Source organism: Coloeus monedula (genome assembly GCF_965178545.1).
Source record: "Coloeus monedula genome assembly, chromosome: 3".
Classification (NCBI taxonomy): Eukaryota; Metazoa; Chordata; class Aves; order Passeriformes; family Corvidae; genus Coloeus; species Coloeus monedula.
The window spans coordinates 85,930,824-85,943,614 of NC_138783.1; the positions used below are offsets into that span (position 1 = coordinate 85,930,824).

General features: G+C 38.0%; 1 protein-coding gene across 1 annotated transcript; it reads left to right on the top strand.

Annotated features, from left to right (window-relative positions):
* The first annotated feature begins 54 nt into the window (after positions 1–54).
* On the top strand, positions 55–11,757 carry GTPBP6 (GTP binding protein 6 (putative)). The gene is made up of 10 exons (XM_082277325.1): positions 55–442; positions 3,212–3,349; positions 3,771–3,841; positions 5,394–5,524; positions 6,185–6,255; positions 6,678–6,836; positions 8,199–8,407; positions 9,768–9,916; positions 10,222–10,374; positions 10,679–11,757. Exons 1-10 carry the CDS (start codon positions 97–99, stop codon positions 10,818–10,820), a joined length of 1,569 nt encoding a protein of 522 aa, XP_082133451.1. The 5' UTR covers positions 55–96; the 3' UTR covers positions 10,821–11,757.
* The last annotated feature ends 1,034 nt before the right edge of the window (positions 11,758–12,791 follow it).

Here is a 12,791-nt window from a genome sequence, read left to right on the forward strand (position 1 = left end):
GCGCTGTCACATGGGCGGGCGGCGGCGCTTCCGCAGCGGCCGGAAAGACGCGGCCGGTGACGGTCCCTCCCCGCTGCCCCGGGCCCGGCGCTGCCGATGGGGCCCGGTCGCCTCTCGTGTTCCCTGCTGCTGTGCTGCCGGCGAGCGGCGGCGGCTCTGGGCGCACCCCGGTGCTGCTCGCTGCCCGCCCGCCCGCTCGCCGCCGCCGCTCCGCTCCGGGCCCCCCTGCGCCCGCCGGGCACGGGCGGCGGAGCGCTGTGGAACGGGGCGGCGGGAGGCAGCGGGGATGGAGAAGAAGAAGAAGAAGAAGAAGAGGAGGATGAGGCTGCGCTGGAGGAGCTGCTGGGCCCGTCTCCGCTGGCCCCGCGGCCCGGCGCGCAGCGCGTTGCCATCGTGCACCCCGCGGTCAAGTGGGGCCCGCAGAAGTCACCGCTCACCACGGGTGCGGGGCTGCGGGGGGTGGGCGGGCTCCCAGAGCGCTAGGAGTACATCCAGGCGATTTGGAATGGACTGCCCCCGGAGGTGGTGGAGTCACTTGCCCTGGAGGTGTTTAAGAAAAGACTGATGGTAGCAGTCAGTGCCGTGGGCTATTGCATGGTGGTGTTCGGTCACAGGTTGGGCTCGATGATCTCAGAGGTCTTTTCCAACCGAATTGGTTCTGTGGCTAGGCCGCTAGTGTGAAGTGGACCCGCTGTTACAGCGGTGAAACCGCGAAATGCGGCTTGCAAAGTACAAGCTTGGATGGCAGGTCTCGGTCACTCTTTCCTTCTTTGACAACTTCTAAGACAAGGAGCTGTTAGTGAGTGTTGGCAGGCCTGTGGTTTGACTTGCAAATCACTCAGACTGTATTCTGGACGGCAGAACGCCTCAGTGCAGGTTGGTCAGGGAAACAGCCGGGTGTCCCCCTTATTAGCACGATGTTAATTGCCTTCAGCCATCAACCGCGCTGCCTGCCCAGGTGGGCTGGAGTCCCTTGGCCTTAGGCTTGCCCAGAAGTTGGCTGAAGAGCAGAAATACCCTTTTGTCCAGAGAAGAGAGTGCAGTGAAGGTGAAGTCTTGTATAAATCCTCTCAGGGGCTTACGTACTTTAATGCAGTTACTTAGTGATGCAGTCACCAATAATTAATTCCTCTGTAAGGACATTTTTTACGACTACTATTAGATTTCTCTCAGAAATTCTTGCAACTAGCTAATATATATGCATTAATCACACACAATTAAGATACATGATGAATTTGATGCTTTCTTCAAACACTTGTCTAATTATGAAGCTGTAATAGTAAGGATTAAAGCATCTTGTAAATCAGCTTTTTATGTATAGAACCAGAATGGTTTGGCTTGGAGGGAACCTTTAAAGGGTTAAAAATCTAGTCTGACCCCCCCCCACCACCGCCACCACCCAGGAATGAGCCAGTACATCTTCTGCTGGACCAGGTTGTTGAGACCCCCATCCAACCTGGCCTTGAATGTTTACAGGACCACCACCTCTCCAGGCAACCTGTTCCAGTGTGTCACCACCCTCATTGTAAAAACCTTCTTCCGTATATCAAATCTAAATCAAATCTCTTAGTTTAAAACCACTGCAACAGGTCCTGCTAAAAAGTCTGTCTCCATCTTTCTTAAAAGCCCATTCTAAGTAGTGAAAGGCTACAAAAAGGTCTTCCCAGGAGCCTTCTCCAACCTGGACAACCCCAACTCTCCCAGCTTTTTCCCACAGGAGAGGTTGCACCTGTCTGATCATCTTTGTGGCTGGATGCAGCACTCCAGATGGGGTCACGCCGCCAGAGCAGAGCAGAGGGGCAGAACTTCCTCCCTCACCCTGTTGACCACACTGCTTTTGATGCAGCCCAGGACACATTTGGCTCTCTGGGCTGCAAGCACGCAATGCTGCATCATGTCCAGCTTCTCATCCACCAACGCCCCTGAGTCCTTCTCAGCAGGGCTGCTCTCAATCTGTCCATCCCCCAGCCTGTATGAATATACTGGGGGGTTGCCCTGACCCAGATGCAGGACCTTGCACTGATTCATGTTGATCCTCACTAGTTTTCTGTGGGCCCACTTCTTGAGCCTGTTCATGTCCTTCTGGATGGCAGGAGATAGGTTATATATGATACTTACTCTTTTTTTCCAATTTATTACGTGATGAACCTAAATCTTGTTTAGTTTTATTAAGCTGCTAATTATAACAAATTGTCACATTGCAGAATGAAGTTTTTAACCTTTTCAGAATTTACCTAAGTGACAATTTTACAACTGAAAAGTAGGTAAAATATGAAGGCGTCTTTCTGTCTAAACATACAGAAGAATAGCAATGGTCTTTTTCCATTTATTTAGGCCCTCCAGATGAAGAGCCTGATGTCTGAACAAATGTTTTGGAATAATTGTTGAAACACCACAGACACTACAGGAAATCTCTGTATTTTACAAGAAATATAAACAATATGAGGAGAAAGTGGATCATAATTATCTTTTAAAATATATTACCTTTTGGACCAATGTAACCTATTTCATATATGTTATGTTTTGCTGTCTAGAGAAACTTGACAAATTTGTTCTGAAGAGGAAAAGTTTGGCATATCAAGCCTAGATCTGCTGATCTGATATCCTCGTGTAGTGTTCATGATTTCACAAAGTCCTCAAAAATCATTGCTTTGCAATGTCAGTGTTAAAAACTCAAAAGTAATTGATGAACCGGAATACAGGATTCAAATCTGCTGGTTTTAGCAAGTCACAAACCAGTTTAGGTCCGTTATGAATACGTGGCTGGGAAGTTAGCAGCAGGATATCCCGTAATTCTTAAATTATTGCTGCAAAACACCGAGGTGTTAATTGTGTGGCTTTGTGCTCATCTGAAATAACAGATTTTCCAGCTAGTTATTCATTTCACTTAGTGAGGAAAAAAAGCTTGGAGATTTCTTTCTTGACAGTACGATTAAAAATTCTTCTAAACCAACAACCACAGAAATAATATATACCAGCAGAAAGATGCTTTGTGTGATAAAATTGCATCAAACTGTTCAATTACTCTGATTAGAGGTAAGACACTTCGCTCCTTGTGCTAGAAGTTAAAGGAAATACCCTAGCAGAGTTTCAGTGTAGCTTAGTCTTTCCATGTTCATGCATGTACTGTAGTTATTGGAGATCTGAGCGGAGTTATGATGGTACCTTGTAACCTTTATTTCTTTTTTCTATTATTGTTATGTTCCTGAAGCTGAATTACAGATTGCTGAAGCCGTTGCTCTTGTAGATACCCTTCAGAACTGGACAGTTTTAGATAAAATAATTATTCCTACAAAAAATCCCAACAAGAAGTTTGTTTTTGGCAAAGGAAACTTTCAGGTTTTGACAGGTAAGGACTGAGATCTTTCAGCACTGCATCACTCTAAATGGAAGACTTTTGCAGCCAAACTGTTCAAGGATAGGTGTGAGAGCTGAAGAGAGGGAGAATTTTGTTTATCTATCATACAGGTTTGCAGACAAACTTGAAAGAATTTTTAAGGTTGCAAAAGCAACACAGAATAGACATAACATAACCTCAGAAAATGTCTGAGGCAACTCAGTCCATAAGTTTATGTGATTGACATAAGTGAAACTGATGCTGTTCTTGGTACAGTACTAAATTAGCAATTACAACTGCTCTATGAACAAAGAATATGGTGCCATTTGATGTTCTATGAGCATTCTGCTCAGTGCAAAATGGTTTATAGTCTGGGCATTTTAAAAAGAGGTTGACATTTAACACTGTTTTGCAATCATTATCCATCTTTTAGAAAAGATTAAAAAATTGCCCCATGTGACAGCTGTCTTCTTGAATGTGGAAAGAATATCTTCACTAACAAAGGTAATGAAATATAATATCAAATCATATTCTTTGCATCAGTATTGTTTGGAAGCTATTGATGTTATGAGAAGTAGTCAGTTAAAATTCTCAATTTGCAAATGTTGCAAATATGAAGCACCAGGACTGAGTTTTGTTGGAAAGAATCATAATATCTACTGCATTTGTCCAGTTTATATATATATATATATATGTTTCCAGCTCTTGTGCATGAAATTTTCCAGCAGCTTAGTATAATTTATTACAGACTCTGCTCCCACATTTGCCACTGGCCCTATTTAAAGTGTTGAAAAAGTTACTCAGTGGGGTTTTTTACAAAATGGTGGTGTTAACACAGCTTTTGTTAAGAAGAATGTCAACATTTTGGATTAGCTATGTGCTCAAGTTTCTATACTTGTAATGGATAGCATATTTTTTTTCCTATGCTGTGGATGCTGAATTGTATTTTGAATATGAGGTGTAAATTCAGAGCAAGCTTATAGTTGAATGTTTCAAATAGTTAAACTTTCATTCCTAGCCCTTAAAAAGAAACACTGAGGGGTGCAGCACACTCCAGTATTTTAACACTGGCAGTAAAACAACTGGTACATGAACCACAGATACTCTTAGACAAGCTGAAATAAAAACTTTTTTGGGTTTTTAGTATGTGCAGCATCATGTGGGGTGTAAAGTGTATGCAAACTCTGCAAGCAAACATTAATGGTTTGCTGGTAGTTTTGAATGCTTCCCCTAATTATAAAATGAAGAGATGACACGTATCTCTAATAGATGGTTGTCTCAAGTGCTTCCATTTGTTGATGAAAGGGAAGTTGAAAATGCTTCATTTCAATTTCCTAGTTTTTAGGAAAATTCTTTATTTTATAGTATGAATTCTTTTAGTACTAGATTTGCTAAAATTTTTTTTCTTTTCACAAATACAGATCTTAAGAGCAATTAAAGGATTGATTAAAGAAAGTGTTTGAGAACATGTATACAACAATTATTCTGAATTTTAGAGATGGCATAGGGAAACTACTGCATGCATACTTTAAGTGTCTTGCTGAATTAGAGCAAGACTGAGGGGTTTGGGTTGGTTGGGGGTTTATTAAGTATTTCATTAAAAGCTTGCTATTAAATAATTTTCCTGCATTCCTCTATTTGTTTGCAAGTTTTAGTAATCTTTCTTCTTCTCCTGTGTTATCCCTATCCTTTCCCAATCCAGTATTTCATAATTATTTTTTACAAGGATTTAACCACTGACATTCTTGATTCTGAGATACACTGTTAAGACCTGTTGCAAGAATCCATAAAGGGCAATGGGAGGATTCTCGCTGAATTTGATGGGCCAAGACATAAGTTCTACTTTCTAAGCTCTCTTTAACTCCTCTCTTTGTGGTCAACCAAATTTTGACTTTGCATGCTCATAATGATTGTCCGTCCATTGCAATAGAATCCTGAGATCCCCCGAGTTCAAGTGTCCACCAGCTGACTAACTGTACTTGCTGTGTAGGAGTTGATCTAGTGATACTGTGGGGGACAGAAGACATCTCGGTTGTTTTGTCTTACATGGCTAAAGAAAGAACTGGAAGGTGCCTGGGGCGTGCAAGTCTTTGACAGATACACCGTGGTACTTCACATTTTTCGTTGTAATGCCCGGACAAAGGAAGCAAAACTGCAGGTAGCATTGGCTGAAATTCCACTTCTCAGGTACCTCGAGCTGTGCAAATCACATACTCATATCTATACATTTTAGTGACTATTTCTTTACAGTAACAAAAACCAGCAATATTTACTATAAAGAAAAAATACATGGGTGTTCAGTGATTGATTAGAGCATAGAATTATTTACTATAATGTCATTATTTTAAGCTTCTGCAGTGCTGACAGGCAAAACCAGAATATGTTCAATAATCTTACAAAATGTATTTCTCATGTAAAGGTCCCGGTCCTTTCTAAGACAGAAGATGGATTGCAAGGATATGTAGGAATTGGATATGTGTATCCCATATATGAAATTGTTGAGTTTAATAAGGAAATCTATAAACAAGGAAGATTAATTTATATTTAAATTTTCCATATGTGGCACTGAAATGTGTACATGGCAGTGGATGTATTAGAGGTATCTTTGGCTCTCTGAAATTTCAGAATAGCAATTATAATTTATTGAGAGAGTTGTATGCTTTTTCAAGCTACAGTTGAGCCAGGAAAATCTGGATTTTTTTTCTCCAGGCTTCTTGCCATGAGCAGGTTTTATTTACAACTCAGTCATTTAGTGGTTTTATTTGTACTGTCAGAATACCACTACTCCTTCACCATTTTTAAGCATTTTAGTATAACTGGATTAAAGAAAATTGCTTCTGCTGCCAGGTCAAATCTGAAAAGTGAGGTGTCTCAGCGAGATCAGCAGAGAGGTGGTTCAAGATACATCATGGGCTCAGGTAAGGTCTAAATATTCTCATGAATTAGAGGATTTTTTTCTCCATAGCCTTTAAACAAATTCAGTTGCATCTTATTTGGAGGAGGTCAGGAGGAAGACAGTGTTTTAAGCATCTAATTAAACAAATGTACAAAAATTTATTGGAAAGTAAGTTAAATAATAAGGTTTGGGTCTGTACTGGCTTAGTAAGTGGTCAAGGACTGACTGCTGCCACAGGGATTGTTCATAAGTGTACATGGATTTTTTAGAGTGGTTAGTGTATGTTTTATAATTACTTACTCACTTTCTTAGGCAAGAATATGTAGCTTTAGGCGCTTATTTTTAACTTCACAAGCCCTAGTGCTAACTCACTTGATTTCCAAATACATCTTTAGAGTTTCCCTTGTATACTATTCTGCCAATTCTCCATTTGTATTTTTTCAGGTGAAACATTTCTAGAAACACAGAATCGTGTATTGAAAGAAAAAGAACTTAAAATTAGGAATGCCCTGGAGAAACTAAGGAGAAAAAGGGCTTTACTTAGAACTCAGCGCAGAAAGTGTGAGTTCCCGATGGTCTCAATAATGGGCTATACCAACTGTGGTAAGCAAAACCTCCTGAAATCATAACACAAAAGAGCTTATATTGTCTAATTTTTAATTAGAAACTCTAGCCAGAATCTCACTTGTGTGTGAATAGGCTTCGTATTTTAATTAGTTTCTTTAATTGTGTAATGAATATTTGTCAGTTAGGATATAGTTAGGAAAGCAAATTAAGCTGCTTGGTTTTTTCAGTCCGGAGAAATGCCTAGCACCTATTGTGCCAAAAAGATTTTATATACAGTGCTGAAGAGTGCACTGTTAATGCCCCTTTATATGAATCTCTACGGCTTGATCAGAATGGGTACAGAAAAGCACATGGGTATTTAGATCACCATGGAGGCTTGAGGCACAGGAAGACAATTGAAAGTTGGCTATTGATCTGAGAAACCTGCTTAAGGAGCACTGCAGCTTTTCATGGATTATGTGTAGCATTCTGAGATGTGTTCCTAGGAGAATCTAAATAAAGCTAAAGGGGTTTTTTCTGCTTTTTTTGGTTTGGTTTGATTTGGTTTTTTAGCTTACACAAGTGAATTCTTACACAAGGCATAAATAGACTTTGGACTAGACACTTTTTTCAGGTTGCATTATCTTAAGACAATTTCATTTTCTTATTCAACTCCTTTGAAAAACCTACCTTGTACTAATTTTATAACTTGTATACTCAAAGGTTTGGATTATACTGTATGTTTTTCTTAAATGTCATACTTCCATACTTTTAAAACTGAAGATTCAAATATATATATATATATATATATATATATATATATAAAGATTTTGTATAGACATAATTGAAATACTTAAATTAGGCTATATACTGAGCACTTCAGTGATAAAATATGTGAAATATTCATTGAGTCAAATAAATGTCTCTAGTATTATGTTCATGAGGAAATGCCCAATAAAGGCCTCAGCCTAATAAGGTATATATTATTAGTGCTTCTGTTTATTTTTTTATTTAGCAAGTAAATTATTTTATTTGACAGCAGAAGCACTGAGGAGTGTGTAAGTGCATGCTTCCTAAATGCTGTCATGGCAGTGCTGTTGAGAGAGTCTTACAGCTGAGAGATGTGGGTAGGTCACTTTGCAGGTCAAATCAGTCTTTGATCATCTTGTGATTTCACAGCACAGCTGTAGATACCAGTAGGTGATTACACACATGATCTTAAACTGAATTCCAAGTTATAAAATGTAAGACTGTCTTTGGATTTCTTACCATCATATAAAAAACTGATCACAAGCTACAATTAAACAACTAAAATAGATGTGAAGATATATGTTACATCATACATTTCACCTGAGCCTTGCAAATTAAATTTTACTTGGAACAAGCCATTAAAATCTTGTCCTTTTTTTATTTAATTAGGGAAAACTACTTTGATCAAAGCCTTGACTGGGGAAGCAGGACTTCAACCCAGGGATCAGCTGTTTGCCACTCTGGATATTACAGCCCATGCTGGCTATCTGCCCTCACATATGGCAGTTATTTATGTTGACACCATTGGGTTTCTGACTGATCTTCCACATAATCTGGTTGAGTCCTTTTCAGCTACACTAGAAGAAGTGGCTTACTCAGTAAGTAGTCAACTATAAAAATTGAGAAACAAAATTAATTTCCTTTTAGATAATCCTCACCCCTTCAAAACAGGAGAAGTTAATTGACATGTTGTTCTTAGCAAAGTATCTGGCTGACTGTAGTAATCTCCTAAGATAATGATGTAAGTATCTTAAAATAAACCAATTTTCTTATACTTTAATTATGCAGAACATACAGATATTAAGAGATTTCAGAAGGGCTTATTGGGAGTATATGTGTCCTCCTCCATGATACTTAAACCAGATAAACCAGATTTTTCTGATTCAATATCTGAACAGTGCATCCAAGTCAGTCAAAGCTAGCTTTCCTGGGAGTTAAAAATGAAATGGAGCCTCTGAAATGATCTGATTTTTACTTAAGGTTTCCTGTAGAACTACAAGTGGGTGATTGTGATGTGATGCAGGCAGCATGTAATAAATATAAAGGTACTTTTCCAATTATTTTCTCATTAAAGTTATTTTCCTGTGTTATAACGAAGTGTAAAGCTCCATAGATACACACAGACATTTAAACAAAAATCCTTTATCATGAAAGGTAATGAAATTCAGTGGTAGCTAGATGCCAGAATGCTGCTAAAGATCAGACTTCACCATGTAATAGCAGGGCTTTCAAAAGCTGGCTGAAACCATCCTGTTTGTCACTTACTTTGAAGTGTTAAATGAAAGGCAAGAAATTTACTTCTAATTATTTTTCAAAAGTTCAAAGCAGTGTCTTGAGCAAAGATGATGAAACAATTTGAATGCAAATGTTGAATTTGGTTGCTTGGTTTTTATCATGGCAAACGTGTATACACTTGAAACTGGTAACTTTTGTATTAAGCTTTTTAAGTGAAGCACCAGTAATAGTATCCTGGGAGCTAAGCATAAGGATAATCTTCTATATTTTGAATGTAAAAACAGAATTACAAGTTACATGGGGGGTTTTCCTTTTGTTTTTGAAAGTTTAGCAGCTATTACTCTTCTGAAAGTTTTTTTTAGAGACCACTCTTTTTAATCTCCAGTGTTTTTGAAGCCTTATTGTTACAAAGCCTTGGCTTTGAAAAAAAATGGATCAATTATTTGAAATCTGATTCTGTAGCTAGCTTGATTGACAACATTTGCTTCAGGTTTGTTGGAGGCAGTTTGTGGTCACTAGCGGTGAAAGACTAAGCTGTTACAGATTTTCTTCCATCATGACCTAAGAAACAGTAAAATACTGATTTAGTAGTTAATTTTACAGTGCTAATCTGCCAGTGTATTATCCAATAGAGAGGAAAGTATTTTACATGAATTAGCAATGCAAAAATGGTATACAATCTCTACAGCCTGGTAACCGGTGTTGTATATTGATCTTTGCTAGGATCTGATCGTTCATGTGAGGGATATTACTCATCCAGAAACCATCCTCCAGAAAGCAACTGTTCTGTCAGTTCTGAGGAATCTTAATCTTCCTAGCCACTTACTGGACTCAATCGTAGAAGTTCATAACAAAGTGGATTTGATAGAAAGGTAAGCAAGAGATGCTAAGTGTACTTAAACATTTCTTATGTTCTGGAAGCTTTTTAATTCTTAATCTAGAAAAGAGATCCCACACTTCAGAATATATTTATAGCATTTCTCAATCTTCTACATATGTAACTGTGGTCTGAAAATGAATTATCTTTTAATTACCAAAGAAATCACTTGAGTCATGCAAGAAGTGGACTCTGTAGAAGGTGTCATTATAAAATAACTCAGTTAAATTGTCCATGCTTGGAATATTATCACAATCTAATCTTCATTAATAAATGTGCTAGCAATTAATTTTCTTTCAGGTATAAACCCACTGAAGAAAATGCTTTAGCTATTTCTGCTCTGCATGGGCATGGTTTAGAAGAACTGAAACAAGAAATAGAGAAAAAAATACTGACAGCAACAGGGAAGATGATTCTAACAGTTAACATCAACTTAGAGGGACCTCAGCTAAGGTAAATAATTCTGAATTGTATTAAGGACTTGGAGAAATATTAAACACTTAATCATGCATGTCTTAAACTTTTCAACTCATATCATACTGATTTGAATCTGCATTAAGAATAACAGAGATAATTATCAATGTTTTGTGACCTGTTGACAAAAAATAGCCCTACTAGATACAGTGGAGAAGTGAAGCAAAGCACTTCATCTTTTAAAATGTTATCTGGAGAGGAACCTTTTGACCTAGACCAAGGCTCACATTTTGTGCAGCATGTCATACCTTTAAGATACCTTAATATGCTTTTACATTTACAGTTGGCTCTATAAAGAAGCAACAGTTCAGGAGGTGGAAGTCATGCCTGAAGATGGCACAGCCAGGGTGAAGGTGATAATCGGCAGTTCTGCTTTTGGCAGATACAAAAACCTCTTTCCCAACAGTAAGATTTTCATGTCATGAAACTGCATCCTGTTCCAGGAGAAGAAACTGATCTCCTCAAGATGATGTGAAATGAAGTGAAGGACCTGTTGGTCTCACTGCTGAATAGTTTGTTTTTCTTTCCCACCTGATGTTTTTGGCCCATTTTAGAAATGGACGCTGTTTCAGAAAATTTCCATATGGAAACAGTAAAAGTTTTGAGCTTAATTTTGTCAGCAAGTACCAGGACAGCACTCAGTTTTTTATGTTAAACCTGTTGTTGGCTATAAGCTGCAGACCTCAAACACATGGAATGGCATCTGACTTAACCCTCAAAAAAGTACCAAGTTTCTTGTATCATATAAATAAAGATTTTTACCGCCTTTTTCAGAAGAAAATAGTATTTATTATAGTTAACGTGTTTCAGATGGTCTTTGGAAAATGAAAGTTAGTGAACAAAATGTAGTTGGTTGTATATAAATAATGAAGGTAAATATGTACTCAAGCAGAATGCATGAATAAAAGTAAAATAACTGCCATGTCTTATTGCAGTGAAGAAAAAAAAAATCATAATTAAGGCATTCAATAAAGTTAGCTGTGAACATCTTTTACCCATACAGTTTTCTTGCCTTCACTTAATTTATCCACAGTGCCTATTACTATGTCAGTTCTCGGAGAAAACATTTAAGGTACAGCAAACCTTTTCACAGAGGAAAAGAAAAGGAAAAAAAACCCACAACTACAACAGATCCATTACTTAAGTTACGAATTACTACTGGGAACCAATAAAACAATATCACAGAAAGAAGAAACCAAACTATTTCACTCCATATTACAGAGGGAGATCAAGTTTTATTAGAGTAACAAGGGTACAAAAGAGGGCACAAAAGATAGGCAGAAAGACTTCTGCAAACATTAGCAGAGATCTGAATTTAGCTTTTGCATATAAAGTGCATCTAAAAAGTGAGGTATATGGATGACGTTGCATAGTGAACTTTACACAATAAATGGTTTTATTTTAGTTCTGATGCTTGACGTTTCTCTTGCTTTCATGATCATCTGTTATTGCACAGTTCATTTAGAAAAACAATTAGTATTGGGATGGGAAACAACATAAACCTCTTAGTTTTGACATGTGCAAAAACTATTTAGTGAGAGGAAAAATAATTACAGAGCTACTAAAATAGCTAAATAAAAGACCAGGTGCAAAACCCCAAATGAGCATGACAGAAGCCAAGAATCTGTATTTCTAGGGCAGTTTAAATTAAGATCAGGAATTTGTTTCCTCTGTGTTTATTTTCATTGTAAGGCATACTTCGGCAACACCTAGTAAAACTTTTCATTGCCACAGACAAAGTATGTAAGGGCCTAGTTTTGTTATCTTTATCCCTGCAGAACTTGCATGATGAAGTGTGCAATTACAATTACCTCTTACACATCCTAAATAATTTTGTGGCTACCCTGTAAGGGAGCTCACAAATGATACTCAGCACCTTGGTGAATATATATAAAATAATTTCAAATTGGATTATCAGCACAGCACCTCTGATATATCAAAATATTTTTTAACTGTTCCTTTAGTTTATTTAACACAAACTATGAAAATGACAAGTCAATGTCAGATTGATATAAAAGAGTAAGAATTTAGGTTGCAAGTAGTGCAGAATATCTTCACAATTATCAGAAAGATAAAATATTACCACTAAATCATGCAGCTACTGACATATTCCTCCTTCTTAGTACTATGTAAAATAAGATTGAGTTCTTGGGACTTTCAGTATTGCCAGCTGCTACAGAATCAAAGTACCTCCAAAAAAATTGCACCTATACCATAGTTCTCTAGAGACTTCAGCAAGGTACACCTGCGCTCTTTTCTGTCCAAAGGCCTCAAAACCCTGGTGATGTTGAGAGACCTTCTCCTACTGAGCCTTGAAAGCATTCCTCGTTTAAGTTAATTGGACATTTATGGGATTCAGGATGTTTACAGCAGGGCACAATAAATGCAGACAAAGC

What these genes read in the sequence shown, in the direction of transcription:
- GTPBP6 (XM_082277325.1), top strand. Translation starts at nt 97, where the DNA reads ATGGGGCCCGGTCGCCTCTCGTGTTCCCTGCTGCTGTGCTGCCGGCGA. An exon ending in GAATATCTTCACTAACAAAG is followed by an intron (nt 3,842 to 5,393) that starts GTAATGAAATAT and finishes ACATGGCTAAAG; the next exon opens with AAAGAACTGGAAGGTGCCTG. An exon ending in TTAGAGGGACCTCAGCTAAG is followed by an intron (nt 10,375 to 10,678) that starts GTAAATAATTCT and finishes TTACATTTACAG; the next exon opens with TTGGCTCTATAAAGAAGCAA.